General features: G+C 38.6%; 3 protein-coding genes across 4 annotated transcripts in view; 2 read left to right on the top strand and 1 right to left on the bottom strand.

The window, feature by feature from the left end:
• LOC133547440 (gastrula zinc finger protein xLCGF3.1-like) overlaps window positions 1-7,491 on the top strand; it is a 39,886-nt gene extending 32,395 nt beyond the window's left edge. For both annotated transcript variants that reach the window (XM_061893124.1, XM_061893126.1), the window contains exon 2: window positions 3,917-7,491. In XM_061893124.1, coding sequence (XP_061749108.1) covers window positions 4,262-5,305 — 1,044 coding nt within the window. In that variant the 5' untranslated portion in view covers window positions 3,917-4,261 and the 3' untranslated portion in view covers window positions 5,306-7,491. The remainder of the gene's footprint in view (window positions 1-3,916) is intronic.
• Window positions 1-15,416, top strand: part of LOC133547441 (uncharacterized) — a 146,793-nt gene that overhangs the window by 3,793 nt on the left and 127,584 nt on the right. The window lies entirely within an intron of this gene.
• Window positions 1-15,416, bottom strand: part of LOC133547439 (zinc finger protein 37-like) — a 190,846-nt gene that overhangs the window by 55,231 nt on the left and 120,199 nt on the right. The window lies entirely within an intron of this gene.

Genomic DNA, 15,416 nt, shown 5'->3' with positions numbered 1-15,416 from the left:
TAACCTATTCAAACCATTCCAACATCAACACATTCCACTCACATATATTATATATTAAGGTTTATTTGAAATAGGGACGGATCCAAAAACCATAGACATCTGAAACAGTTATCCAATGTATGCATCATAGTGTTTGTAGCCAAAACTAATTTACAACACTTGTCCCCAACAACAACAACAACAACAACACAGATCCAACATCATTAAAACAAGAAAATGAAAATAAGACAAAAATGAGTCGATAATAATGATAATAGAAATAATACAAAGTGCAAACTAGATAAAAGCCAATAATAATAACAACACAAAGTGCAGGCTAGATAAAAACCAATTAGTAAAAAATAGAAAAAACTAAACATGGGAACACGATTGCTGCTCAACTAGCCATCATTTTGTTTGTTTTTTGAAAGTGACAAGTGCAGTTATACTTTTCAAAGTGTCAGGTAAAGAGTTCCATAGTTGTGGTCTTTTTATTGAAAAGGCAGTCTGGGCAAAAGATGTTCTACGGAATGGAACACAACAGTTGCCTTTTGACATTGCTCTGGTGGTAGATCTGGTACCACTTTGCAGTCTTGTAATGGCCTTGCAGAGCAATTGGGGAGCAGAGTTATCCAAACATTTAAAAACCAGTTTGACTGTATGTAACAAAATAACATTGGTAAAACTTAAAATATTGTATTTGGTTAAAATTTGGCAAGGTTTTCATCCATCTGGGAATTGCCCAGTTTCAATGGAAATATTAAAATGTGGTTCAAATTTGGCAATGATGATATCGTATTCTCTTCTTGTCTAGGACTTTCAAGGCCCGGTAATAAAGACACTCAATGGTCTTGACTGCTGACTGGGACCATGTAGTTAAGCCATAAGATATGTGTGAAAGAATCATTGTATTCATAAAAGTAAAAGCACAGCTGAGATTTAAGCAGTTTCTTATAATCTTAAAACAGCCTAGGTTGGCCTTCAGAGTTTTACACATTTTCTTAATGTGACTTTTAAAATTCAGCTGATAGTCTATGATTATGCCCAAATATTTGACTTCAGGTACTTGTTCAATGACCTCATCATTAATTTTTATATTCAGGTTTTTTTGAGGTTGCTTTTTTATGGAGAAGCAGACAGAGTTAGTCTTTTTAGTGTTTAGGGTTAAACAGGATGATGCCAGCCAAGATGCTATTTTGTCTAATTTAGCTTTTAGCTTTTCAGCAACTAGAGTACAGGTCTTACCAGATGTATATATGACTGTGTCATCCGCATACATCTGTAAATCTATATCTGTGCATACATCTGGTAGGTCATTGATGTATAGACTAAATAGTATCGGTCCCAAGACACTACCCTGAGGTATCCCTGCTTCAATTTTGCGGAAGGAAGATCTCAAATTATTAATGGTGACACATTTTTCACGGCCCTTTAGTTATGACTCAAGCCAGGACAATGACTGTTTGAATAAGTTGAATTTACAGTAGTTAGTTTTGAAATTAAAATGTTATGATTGACTGTATCAAATGCTTTTTTTAAGTCTGAAAATTCTGCACCGACTACCTGTCCTTTGTCAAGGGAATGTTTGATCTTTTCAGTTAAAAAACAAGTGTCAGATTCTGTAGAATGGTTACGTCTGAGTCCGAATTGCAAGGGATTCAAATAGTGATTTGTCTCAAGGTGGTGCATTAGTTGTTCCGAAACAATCTTCTCCAGGACTTTAGATGAAACTGGAAGAAGGCTGATGGGTCTATAGTTAGATGTCAATCCAGCATCACCAGATTTTAAAAGTGGTATTACCTGTGCAGTTTTCCATCCATCTGGGAATTGCCCAGTTTTAATGGAAATATTAATAAGACGGGTAAGAGGCTGTATAAGGATGCCACTATTTAAAAAAAATAAAAGCTGTGTCTAGGTTATAAATATCCTTTGAGTATGTGGTGTTTAGGTCATGTATGGCATTTAAGACAGTTGTCTGACTAACCTCCTTGAGCTGAAATGAGCTGTCTTGTTTATCAGGTATGTCTGTTGTTTGATCATCATTAGTCAGACAGGAAAAACCCGAGGAAAGGTTTTTGACAGATTCTATAAAGAATTCTTTGAACTCATTTGAGACTTGAGTACAATCAGTAATGATTTTGTCTCCTACTTTAGTTTATATTGGGTTTGGGTGGTGTTACCCTCTGGGTTTAATAGGTTGTGTAGTAGTTTCCAGATCATTTTGCCATTTCCTTTGGCCTCTAAAATCATGTGGATGTAATAGTTTGATTGGGACATTCCGAGATGTTTAACTACTTGATTACGTAAGTCTTTAAATATTTTCGAATCTGTCACTACGAGTTTTGATAAAAGTTTTTGAGGCATAATCTCTTATTTTCATTAATTTCCGGATATCATAATTTTTTCGCTTTCTAATATATTTATCAATAATGTGTCCGATAGCAGACATTAGCTGATTACAACAGGCGTGTACTTGGTCATGTTGTTGGAGCTCGTCTCAAGTAAGACCCTTTAATTCGTTTTCAAATGCAGTTGTTGATTGGTGAGGGATCTCAAGTTTAAAAGTTTTCTGATCTTGACTTTTAAACCTCGTCAGACGTTTCTTTGTGGGTTTTCTTGCAGCTAATGTCAGATTATCATCTAACAAGCCGGTAACTAGATTTTATGATTCTGTCAGGCTTGTTTGTGAGGATTAACTCAATTAGTGTCTAAGTGTTTTTAGTGATACATGTGGGGTTTCTATCTTCTGACTAAAGTCATGTTTAGATGTGAGGTCTTTTAGTTTTTTTCTGCAGTGTTTATCTAGCCAGTTTAAGTTGAAGTCTCCGAAGACAGGTACTTCACTGTTATTCTTAAAATTCTTAAACAGTACATCTAAGTCTTCGCATAGCATTGCAGCGCACGCAGATGGAGGGCTGTATACCACCAATACATTGAACTGCATGTTTTGTGATAGTGTGACATTGATACATAAACATTCAGTAGATATATCAGCAGTCAGGGGAATTTCCCTTGCATTAAGTAAGTCTTTGACATATATCAGTACCCCCCCCCCCCCCCCCCCCCCTTCCCACAGTTCGGTCCCTTCTAAAACATTTATATCCCAGAACACTTTTTAAGCTGGTTAAAATGTTATCATGCAGCCACGTTTCACTTACGCATAGAAAATCAAGATTAGACTCGGACAGTAATAATCTTATTTCATCACACTTGGGAACTAGGCTTCGTATGTTTAAGTGACCTCCCAAAATACCCTTGGGTTTCACTTCAGGATCCCAAATCACTTTAGCAGGATTAACAGTACGAAAAAGCAGTCTGTTTCTGCTTCGTCTGTGCTTGTTTGGATTGTTCTTTTTTCACCTTTTATAGAAGCCAGGCGGTGGAAACTGACACATTGACTCTGAAACAAAAAACGGATCGAGTCTGTTGCCGTGGCGCTACCGTTCCACATCCAGTGGAAATCCTGGTTACACCTACAAACGTTGCTTGGCGAGATCAATGACGAAACCTTACTTCGGGTTCAAGGCACGAAGGAAAAGGAAATACACTTTCAACCCACAGCACTCGCAGTGAGCAAACTCGACCACAAGATGGCATCATAGCTGAGACAACAATGCAGAATACAGATTTACACTGTAAACAACCTCATCTTTTCTCCAAGTTTATACATCAGTAACTGACATCAAAATCCCAGAGGGCGCTGGAGCCTATCCCAGCTGCACTCAGGTTAAAGGGAATTTATTGCAATATAGATTTTAGGCCATATTGCCCAGCCCTCGTAAAAAGTGGTCTTATTTTCCTCTTAATAATGTTGTGAAGAGCAGTGTGCTGGTTTTCAGGCCAATTCATATAATAACTTGTTTTTTTTAAGTTCATGTGAACTTACTGTCTGAATCTGGACATTTCGCAAGCATGTTTGTCATTTTGTGTCCTGCAGATGTCTGTGAAGAACAAGTTCTGCCTGAAAAACAGGAGTGTGGCTTCAGGATGGTGAAGGAGGATCCATCGAAGAGGAAGACCAGGCTCCACGGACCCTCTGGCGTCTCCTTTTCCTCTTTGACACAGACACCTCCCTGTAAAAAGGAAGAGGAAGACTCACTGACGCCCCCACATTAAAGAGGAAGAGGAGGAACACAACATCAGTCCAGAGGGAGATCATCTTGAAGGACTGGAGGAGTTCCCAGTGACTGGTGTCCCTGTGAAGAGTGAAGATGATGAGGTGAAAGGTGAAAGTGAGGAGAGGGGAGGGGGGGAGCCTCCAAGCAGCAGCTCAACACAACACATGACAACAGAAGCTGATGGAGACCACTGTGGAGGATCACAAGCAGACAAGCTCTTAGCTCCACTATCAGATAGTGAGGACACAACGTCACACTCTCCTGACACTGATGATGAAGACTCTAAAGATGATAAGACATGTCACACTGACAACACTCACTTCACATGTCCTCACTGTCACAAAACTTTTAAATACCATTGTCGTCTGAAAAGACACATGAGAACACACACTGGAGAAAAACCTTATGTCTGTTCAATCTGTGGTAAAGGTTTTGTTGAAAAGCAGAGTTTGAAAAAACACACAATATTACACACTGGTGAAAACCCTTTTATCTGTTCAATCTGTGGTAAAGGTTTTGTCGAAACTCACAAATTGAAAGAACACATGAGAACACACACCGGTGAAAAACCTTTTTCTTGTTCAATCTGTGGCTTATCTTTTTCAAGGAAGCAACATTTGAAAGTACACATGAGAACGCACACTGGCAAAAAACATTTTTCCTGTTCAGTCTGTGGTAAAGGTTTTACAAATGGTCACAATTTGAAAGTACACATGACAACGCACACTGGAGAAAAATCTTTTATCTGTTCAATCTGTAGTAGAGGTTTTGTTCTAAGTAAATATTTGAAAGTACACATGAGAATGCACACTGGAGAAAAACCTTTTTCTTGTTCAATCTGTAGCTTATCTTTTTCAAGGAAGGAACATTTGAAAGTACACATGAGAAGACACACTGGCAAAAAACCTTTTTCCTGTTCAACCTGTGGTAAAGGTTTTACACAAAGTCAGAGTTTGAAAATACACAAGAGAACACACATTGGAGAAAAACCTTTTTCTTGTTCAATCTGCGGTAAAGGTTTTACACAAAGTCAGAGTTTGAAAGAACACATGAAAATACACAGTGTAGAAAAACCTTTTTCTTGTTCAATTTGTTGTAAAGATTTTTTAAATCGACAGTCTGTGAAAGTACACATGAGAACACACACTGGTGAAAAACCTTTTCCTGTTCAAACTGTGGTAAAGGTTTCACACAAAGTCAGGATGTGAAAAAAACAAGAGAACACACACTGGCGAAAAATCACATTCCTGTTCAATCTGCAACAGAAGCTTTTGTTGACGATCAAAGCTTGTAGCACACATGAGAAGACACCCAGGAGAGAAAGTGTTGAGTTGCAGTGTGTGTGGTGAAAGATTGTCTTCTAAGTACCAGTGTAAGAAACACAAGTGTGCTGGTGAGAACAGCAGCAGCAAATGAAACTGCAGGATTTGAAATAAACTGTCCAGACTTTTATTTTGACTTTCTAACAACATCAGCACATCAATCAAGTACATGCATTAATGTACTTTTATTAAATATTGAACAAAATAATTTGACCGAAAATGTGAGTGTAAACAGTACAAGACATACTTTACATACAAAAAACATTTTATTTGTATATATATATGCATAATACAATTTTAGACTTATTCATAATAGTTTTTTATAGGCGTTTGAAATATTGAAGAATTACATATTTGTATTTGTAATTGTTGATAACCCCATAGATTATCACCTTTATATGATATACATATGTACTGGTTCACATCTGAAACATCTTCTGGACCACTTCAGGAAGCATATTATTATTTACTTTATACATCATTTAAACAGTTGTCTTTTATACAATTTTAAAATGTGTGACTTTATGAATCATTTGTTGGGTCTCTATAATCCATGTTATTAATTATCTTTTTTACTCTCTTTTGTAATATGATGATTGTGTTGTGATTATTTTATATGTATGTCCCCAGACCTTTATGTAATATAAACGTGAGAGAAAATGGCAGATTATTTTTGTGAAGGGATTTTTTTTTTTACAAACTTACATTTGTGGAAATATCAAATAAATCCAGTATTGTGTTTGAAACATTTTTATGGTTGTTTTTCTTTTTAACATCCCCAAAACAATATCAATATCAATCAAAGTTTGTCGTTTTGGCAAAAGCCAATATTATACATAGATTTACTTTGCATACATTCCCTATCACAGAACGAACAAGTGTTGTCTTCAATTGCAATTCAATATCCTAAAAATGATTTTAAGTGGTCAATTCCGGGGTTGTTTTTTTTCCAAAATGAACCCCTTTGCCTTTGGAAGATTGGAAACTTTCAAGTTCTATTTTTTTTAATATACTATTGAAGAAATAGTAAATAATTACAAAAGATGGTATGCTGTATTTAGAATGTTTTTTACAAAAGCCTTTTATTTTTAGTAATTATTTTTATTTGCAGGATGTAGTTAATGAAATCTTCAATTCATAAAATACTTTTCTCACTCAATAAGTGCATAAGCGACCAAATGCCTTTTTCAAACCATTGCTGTACAAAGATGGATTTGTTTCTCATTTTAATATAAGAACAATTCCATAGTGGAGTATTGTGTGTGATGAAGTTGTGTTTGTAAATTAGTTTCCAGTACAACAACACTACTCTAGCCTTGACTGGAGGGCAAAGCAGGTCTAAATAGCAACCGGCTGATTGACAGTCCAGGTGTGGCCAGGTGCCAATCAGCCGCATCTGAGGGGAAACAGCTCTCAGAGAGACAAGCAGGAAACTGAACCAAAATAAGAGCGCTTACAGGAAATAAAAACAAACACAGAGGAAAAAACCTAACTAAACTGTCAGTGACAAATTTGACACATTTATTAAAAAAACAAAACTTCTATCGATATTTGCAGTTGCGGCATTTTGTTAATATGAAGGTGAAAAATGTAACAAAGACCAGCATATGTTTAATTGAACTGTTTACAAAAGCATATAATTCAGAAACTATTGATAGAAGTGTTTCATGCTTGTATAAGAAATCATATTCAACTTTATATATTAAAACAAAATGGGAGAAGAAAGGAGGGGTAACTACATCTGAGGAAGAATGGACAATAAAAAGGAGATATCAATGGACTTGTAGCAGCTCACCCAAGTGGAGAGTTTGGCTGGGAAAGTTTTATTCCACCTTCTCAGAAGTCTCAGTATGATAACAACTCCCCTGCCTGTTGGACAAATTGTGGGAATCTAAAGGCAAACCACTAGCATGTTTTCTGGGACTGCTCTGCCATAAAGGACTATTGGAAAGAGATACACCAAGCTCTACAGGATATTTTCAAATCACCCCTTGAAAGTAACATTCTGTTTTTCACACATCGCACCTCAGGATTGGCTGAAAAAAGAGAAATACTTCATGAATATCCTACTAGTGGTTTGTAAAAAGAGCATTACCAGGAAATGGATATTACAGGAGAGCCCGACTTTGAAGAAATGGATGGAAATCACAATGGACATTTATAAAACACAGAAGATAACAGCTTTTATTATTTATAAACTAGAGATATTTACTTCATACTGGGAATACTGGCTCCATTATGTCACGCCACATAAGCCTGATATTATTTTTTCCAATTCGTGATTAAACAGTTTTTTTTTTTTTAAAGATGACTCCCTATATGTACATAGTTTTTTTCTATTTATTTATTTACTAACTGTTCATATTCTTTCATTTTTTTTTAAATTATCGTTATTATTGTTAATATTACTTTGGTTAGATTTTTTTTTTTTTTGCTGATTTTCTGTGAGTGTTTTGCTGGATTTCAGCAGTTTGTTTTGTTTTCTTCATAGAAAAGTTGCTCTGGGTTTTTGTTCTTTTATCAATAAATATCCCTTTTTTCACTGCACGGTGCCACCTCGTTCTTCTGCATCTTAAAAATAACGAAATGATTGTAACTAGCATTCCCAATTTCCAGTTTTTGGTGAACTCTTGTGAAAAATCCGCTGTCAAGTTACTCTTTATAGTTAATTCATTTTTAAATTAATAAAATACTAACTGAGTCCTGCTGCTAGTTCACTTTTTGTGGTGTCATTTTGCTACCTGTTTAGGAAATGATATGTTCTTAAATATATAAATAATCTTCCATATTGGCAGCTATAGTGATTCATTTATTCAGCAGAGCAATACTGTTAGGAGCTGAATTAGATGGAACCCAAGGATGCAGAGACATATTGTTTGTAGACAAAATGTATTCTTTTATTCTGGGCGCAAGGAGGATGTAGCCACAAAAACATAAAGCGATGGTGGAGCACAAAAACACACCATAAAAACTACTAAGATAAATACCAAAACTAAACCAAAAGCGCTAGTAAAGACTGGGAATAATACTGACAGATAAGATAAAAAATAAAAGAGCAAAGTACAAAAATAAATCTCTAGACGAAGCTAGGAAACATACTTCAAGAATGAAGTAAAGCAGAAACACAAAATTATAAACTGAAAGCGTTAGTCGGAGCTGGATAAACAGGCAAACCTGCAAGATGCACGAGCAAAAACAGGAGGGTTTAGCAAGTGAGACGAGAAGGACAGTCATGCGTGAGGAACAGCAGTAACCACAAAGTACCGGCGCTAACGGGCCGTAAGCACCCAGTTAATAAAGGCACGCTAATCTTTGATTGATTGATTGATACTTTTATTAGTAGATTGCACAGTTCAGTACATATTCCGTACAATTGACCACTAAATGGTAACACCCCAATAAGTTTTTCAACTTGTTTAAGTCGGGGTCCACGTTAATCAATTCATGGTACAAATATATACTATCAGCATAATACAGTCATCACACAAGTTAATCATCATAGTATATACATTGAATTATTTACATTATTTACAATCCGGGGGTGGGATGAGGAGCTATGGTTGATATCAGTACTTCAGTCATCAACAATTGCATCAACAGAGAAATGTGGACATTGAAACAGTGTAGGTCTTACAGTAGGATATGTACAGCCAGCAGAGAACATAGTGAGTTCACATAGCATAAGAACAAGTATATACATTAGAAGTACATTTGATTATTTACATTAGGTTATTTATAATCCGGGGAGATGGGATGTGAATGGAGGAGGGTATTAGTAAAGGGTTGAAGTTGCCTGGAGGTGTTGTTTTAGAGCGCTTTTGAAGGAATATAGAGATGCACTTACTTTTACACCTGTTGGGAGTGCATTCCACATTTATGTGGCATAGAAAGAGAATGAGTTAAGACCTTTGTTAGATCGGAATCTGGGTTTAACGTGGTTTGTGGAGCTCCCCCTGGTGTTGTGGTTATGGCCGTCATTTACGTTAAGGAAGAAGTTGGACATGTACTTCTGTATCAGGGAGGTGTCGCGGATTTTATAGACTAGGCTCAGTGCAAGTTGTTTTACTCTGTCCTCCACCCTGAGCCAGCCCACTTTGGAAAAGTGGGTTGGATTGAGGTGTGATCTGGGGTGGAGGTCTAAAAGTAACCAGATTAGCTTATTCTGGGATGTTTGGAGTCTAGATTTGAGGGTTTTGGAGGTGCTGGAGTACCAGGAGGTGCAAGCGTAATCGAAAAAGGGTTGAATGAGAGTTTCCGCTAGAATCCTCAAGGTGTTTTTGTTGACCAGAGAGGAGATTCTGTAGAGGAATCTCGTTCTTTGGTTGACCTTTTTGATCACCTTGGTTGCCATTTTATCACAGGAAAGATTAGCTTCTAGAATGGAACCTAGGTAGGTGATCTCATCCTTCCTGGTGATAACAATGTCACCCACTTTTATAGTGAAATCAATGACCTTCTTAAGTTTGATATGGGACCCAAATAGGATGGATTCCGTTTGACCTAAGTGTATGGATAGCTTGTTGTCAGCGAGCCAGGTGCAAATATTGAGGAGTTCATCACTGAGGATTTGTTCCACCTGTGACTTGTCCTTGCCGGATACCAGCAGGGCCGAGTCATCCACAAACAGGAAGAATTCACAGTGGCATGCTGAGGGCATGTCATTTACGTATATTAGGAACAGTAAAGGTCCTAGTATACTGCCTTGGGGGACTCCACAGCTTACTGAGAGGGGAGGGGCACCTCTACCACCTGTTTCTTCCCCTCCAAGTAAGATTGCATCCAGCTTGATGAGGTTTCATCGAATCCGATTGCTCTGAGCTTATCCAACAGTATAGCGTGGTTAACGGTGTCAAAGGCCTTCTGAATGTCCAGCATGACCATGCCGCAGTATTTGCCCGCGTCCACCTCATGTTTGATGTGCTCGCTCAGATAGAGAAGGCATGTGTCAGTGGAGTGCTTAGTTCTGAAGCCGGATTGGAATTTGTACATTAGTTTATTAGTAGCAAGGTATCTATCAACCTGTTCATAAACTATTTTCTCCATTACTTTGGAAATGGAAGTGAGAATAGAAACAGGTCGGTAGTTACCAGGTTCTAATTTGCTTCCTTTTTTATAAAGGGGGGTTACTCTTGCTATCTTGAAATCCTTGGGTACTTGGCCTTGTTTGATTGAGAGGTTTATTATATGAGTGATTATTGGGGCAATGGTGCTGGCAGAGTCCATGAGGAATCTGGAGGGGATATTGTCAAGGCCGGTGGTCTTGTTTGGGTGGAGCGCGCTCAATTTATTAAGCACCTCGTTAGCTGAGACCATTTCTAATTTGAAATTGTTGTTGACTACTCCTAGCTTTCTGTAGAAGGCTTTAATGTGTTCTACACCAAAGCGACCAGAATGTTGGGATAGCTTGTTTACGAGAGTTGTGGCTATGCTGGTGAAAAAGATGTTAAGTCTGCTTGCTATCTCTATTTTGTCATTGATATAATTTTTTTTTAAGGATTTAGTCAGGTTGTTTGTTTTATTTCTTAATTTATTGCATTGCTTTTTGAGCGTTGAAAGGAGTGATTTGAGGTTATTATTATTGTGTTGTTTATTTACTTCGGTTTTACACTTTTGATATTCGAAATATTTTCTGTCCCTATCTTTTATGGCAGCTAATAGGTCTGGATTGATCCACGGTTCAGAGCGGGCTTTGATCCTGACTGTTCTCATGGGAGCTATATAATTTAGTATCGCTAGGAACGCAGTTTTGAAGCCATCCCAAGCATCTTCAACCAGGTTGCTCGTGAGCACAGGGGACCAGTCCCACTCATCTAATTTGAGGTTGAAATTATCACTGTTGTATTTTTTAAGGGATCTGGATTGAGCTGTTATGTGGCCATTGGCTTTAGGTTTACTTATTTTGCGCGTGCAGAAGGTTATATAGTGGTCGCTAAGACCACAGATCATGACCCCACTATTTTTAATATTATGCCGGTCTGATGTGAGGATGAGATCTATGGTTGACTGGGTGGAAACACACACCCGTGTGGGGAGTGTTATTAGCTGGGAAAGAGCATGCAGATTACATAATTTGCTGTAAGATTTGAAGACAGGCGCATCTCTGCGTTGAATATCTGTGTTCAGATCTGCAGTTATAATAATCTCCATGTTTTCTACACCAGCTAAGCACTCCTCCAGGGCACCATAGAAATCACTCTGATTAGGGGGTCTGTATACAGTCCCTATTAGTACCGGCTTAGCGTTAGTGAATTTGATTTCTGCCCACACAGATTCAAGGGTATTGTGCTTGAGATCAGAGAGAGTTATGTATTTAATATCCTGGTGAATATACATACAAACACCACCACCATGTTTATTCCTGTCCTTTCTGATGACCGAGAAGTTTTCTATCTCTATCTCTGAATCAGAAACACTCTCATCTAATTTAGTTTCGGAGAAACACAGGATATTTACCTTATTTTTGTGGAACATTTCTCTGATTTGGTTGAGTTTATTTCCAGAGAGGCTGTTCACATTAAGATGGATGATGTGTAGCCCACCGGAACCAAAGACAACATCAGAGTCCGTTGGAGAGAAGTACTGTCCAGAAGATGGAGGGGTGTTGGTTGTTATTGAGGTTTCTGTGGCAAGACTTGGGGGAGGAAGAGAGGGAGAGTGGCCTATTGTTCGTCGTCCAGGTGATGGGGGAGCGGTGTGGTTGAAGAGGGGGAGGGGGGGCCAGGTAGGAGTGGTGGGGGTAGATGTGCTTTTCGCGGGTTTTGGTGAGGTTGAGAACAAAGACCATGGATCCACGAAGAGACCCCCGAAACCTGTGTAGGCTGTGGGAGGTCAAGGTGACGCGGTGATGACCCTCAAGGTTTCAGGAGAAGTTAGGAGGACCTCCGCGCTGCCGACTTTAATGGTGGCCAGGGAGTCGTCAGAAGCCGTTACGCCGTCCGCCGCTGAGCCGCTGTCCTCACCGGTGTCTGAGCAGTCTTCCTCCATCTCTGGGCCGCCAACCGCACCGATGTTCGGGGTGAAGTCCTCCGTCGTGCCGCCGACCGCTGGATCGCAGGTGAGCTCGTGTGATGGTGAACAAGTAGGAGCTGGCGTAGGTGGACAGCTAATGTTTTTAGCATAGCTCCGACGAGGTCCCGCAGCTACGCTAGCTTCCTCGGCGTCGTTAGCAACAACATTGCTAGGCTTCGCCTTCGACTGTGGATGAGAGAGAGAGTCAATCTGATGTGCAAACAACATCATGAAACTTCAGTATACCACAAATACAACTTGCTTCCGACAAAAAAGTATACACAATTGCTGTCTTCCTCGCTGATAAAACATGATAGCAACATGCATCTGCTAGCTCAGGATCGCCCCCACTTCTCAGTGTGGTGAGTTGGAGTATCAATCAATCAATCAATGTTTACTTATATAGCCCTAAATCACTAGTGTCTCAAAGGGCTGCACAAACCACCACGACATCCTCGGTAGGCCCACATAAGGGCAAGGAAAACTCACACCCAGTGGGACATCGGTGACAATAATGACTATGAGAACCTTGGAGAGGAGGAAAGCAATGGATGTCGAGCGGGTCTAACATGATACTGTGAAAGTTCAATCCATAATGGATCCAACACAGTCGCGAGAGTCCAGTCCAAAGCGGATCCAACACAGCAATACAGTGCTGAAATCCGTATTTTCAAGGCCTACTGAAAGCCACTACAACCGACCACGCAGTCTGATAGTTTATATATCAATGATGAAATATTAACATTGCAACACATGCCAATACGGCCGCTTTAGTTTACTAAATTGCATTTTTAAATTTCCCGGGAGTTTCTTCTTGAAAATGTCACGGAATGATGACGTGTACGCAAGACGTCACAGGTTTTTAGGAAGTATGAGCGCTGCACACACACACAGCTAAAAGTTGTCTGCTTTAACGGCATAATTACACAGTATTTTGGACATCTGTGATGCTGAATCTTTTGCAATTTGTTCAATTAATATTGGAGAAGTCACAGTAGAAAGATGGAGGTGGGAAGCTTTAGCCTTTAGCCACACAAACACACAGTGATTCCTTGTTTGAAATTCCCGGAGGCGAAGCTTTCCTATGGATCAGAGCGGTCAAGCGAACATGGATCCCGACCAAATGTCAACCAGCAGTTTTGGGTGAGAAAATTGTGGTAAAAAGTCGCCACTTACCGGAGATCAGTTGAGCTTGTGCCATCCATACAGCTGTCGTCGACTTCCTTCAAACACTGGCCTCAAGACACCCGTGGACACACCCCTCTGACTATCAGGTAATATTAAACTCACTAAAACACTAGCAACACAATAGAAAGATAAGGGATTTCCCAGGTTTATCCTGATAAATGTGTCTAAAAACATCAGAATCCGTCCCAATGCAATCGCCTTTTTTTTTAAACTTGATTTTTTTTTTTTTTTTCTAGTCTGTCACTATCAATATCCTCAAACACAAATCTTTCATCCTCGCTCAAATTAATGGGGACATTGTCGTTTTCTCGGTCCAAATAGCTCTTTTTATTGGAGGCTACGATTAAAAACAATGTGAGGATTTGAGGAGCCATCACACGGGTGACGTCATTGTCTGCGACTTCCGGTACAGGCAAGGCTTTTCTATTAGCGACCAAAAGTTGCGAACTTTATCGTGGATGTTCTCTACTAAATCCTTTCAGCAAAAATATGGCAATATCGCGAAATGATGAAGTATGACACATAGAATGGACCTGCTAACCCCGTTTAAATAAGAGCATCTCATTTCAGTAGGCCTTTAGGTCTTATGATCAAGGAATAATGAGGTCACACTGATATTAGAACATTAATGCTAAGGTTTCATCCAGTAGTGGACTGGTTATGTCTGATGATGATGATGATGATGATGAAGATGTATCTGTGCAAGTGAACAATTGGATCCACAACGGACAACAACCCTTTCCACAGACTACACACACATCATAAACATCGATCTTCAAAACCTTCAACAATATATTTGAAGAAGACTTTAGAGTTGAAAGTGAAGATGTGAGGTGAAATAAGTACAAATGCAGCAATAAAAACAAGCAACTCCACTCACGATGACTCTAAAGTTCAGTGATGTGTTGCTAACTTCAGACTTTTTCTTCTTTGTTGATGTTTTGCAGGAGTTAACATCCATGATGTAATAATGCTGCTCAGTCCACATTTTGTTAACAATTGTATTCATTCATTCTTTTAATTGGATAATAACATCAATAAAAATGCAACGGAAGAAAATGTGTGAACAAAAAACAACTGTAAATAATAAGAAAGAAGTTCTCTCTTTAACAATGAGAAAATAAAATAAAATAGTACATGATATTCAATAAATGCACACAACTTAAAAAGTAATTCCAGAACAACATAAAATAACAGTAGAAGATGAGAAGCACTACTACATACAACATCAAATATTCATTCATATTAAACATGCTGTGTTTTAAAGTACATTTAGCACAATCACTGCTTAAGTGTTTTTGAATCCCTGCAGCTTCCATGACTGTTACACACTTGTGTTTACTGACCTTATTCTTAACCCTGAATGTTTTATCGCACACAGTGCAACTAAACGGTTTCTCTCCAGTGTGTGTTCTCATGTTTCTGGTCATGACAAGCTTTGTGGAGAAACTCTTCTTACAAACAGGGCAAGTAAAAGGTTTCTCTCCAGTATGTGTTCTCATGTGCGTGGACATGTTAAGCTTTCTGGAAAACCTCTTCTTACAAAGAGAGCAAGTAAAAGGTTTCTCTCCAGTGTGTGTTCTAATGTGTCTTTTCATTTGCTCATTTATGGAGAATCTTTTGGGACACACTGAGCATGGAAAAGGTTTCTCTCCAGTGTGTCTTCTCATGTGTGTGGTTATGTGTTGCCTTCTGGAGAAACTCTTCTTACAAACAGAGCAAGTAAAATGTTTCTCTCCAGTGTGTGTTCTCATGTGTGTGGTCATGGCAGACTTAATGGAGAAACTCTTCTTACAAACAG

The sequence above is a fragment of the Nerophis ophidion genome, unplaced genomic scaffold, assembly GCF_033978795.1.
Source record: "Nerophis ophidion isolate RoL-2023_Sa unplaced genomic scaffold, RoL_Noph_v1.0 HiC_scaffold_106, whole genome shotgun sequence".
NCBI lineage: Eukaryota > Metazoa > Chordata > Actinopteri > Syngnathiformes > Syngnathidae > Nerophis > Nerophis ophidion.
The sequence above is the reverse complement of the archived record's forward strand: the minus strand, read 5'-3'. Positions and strand labels throughout refer to the sequence as shown.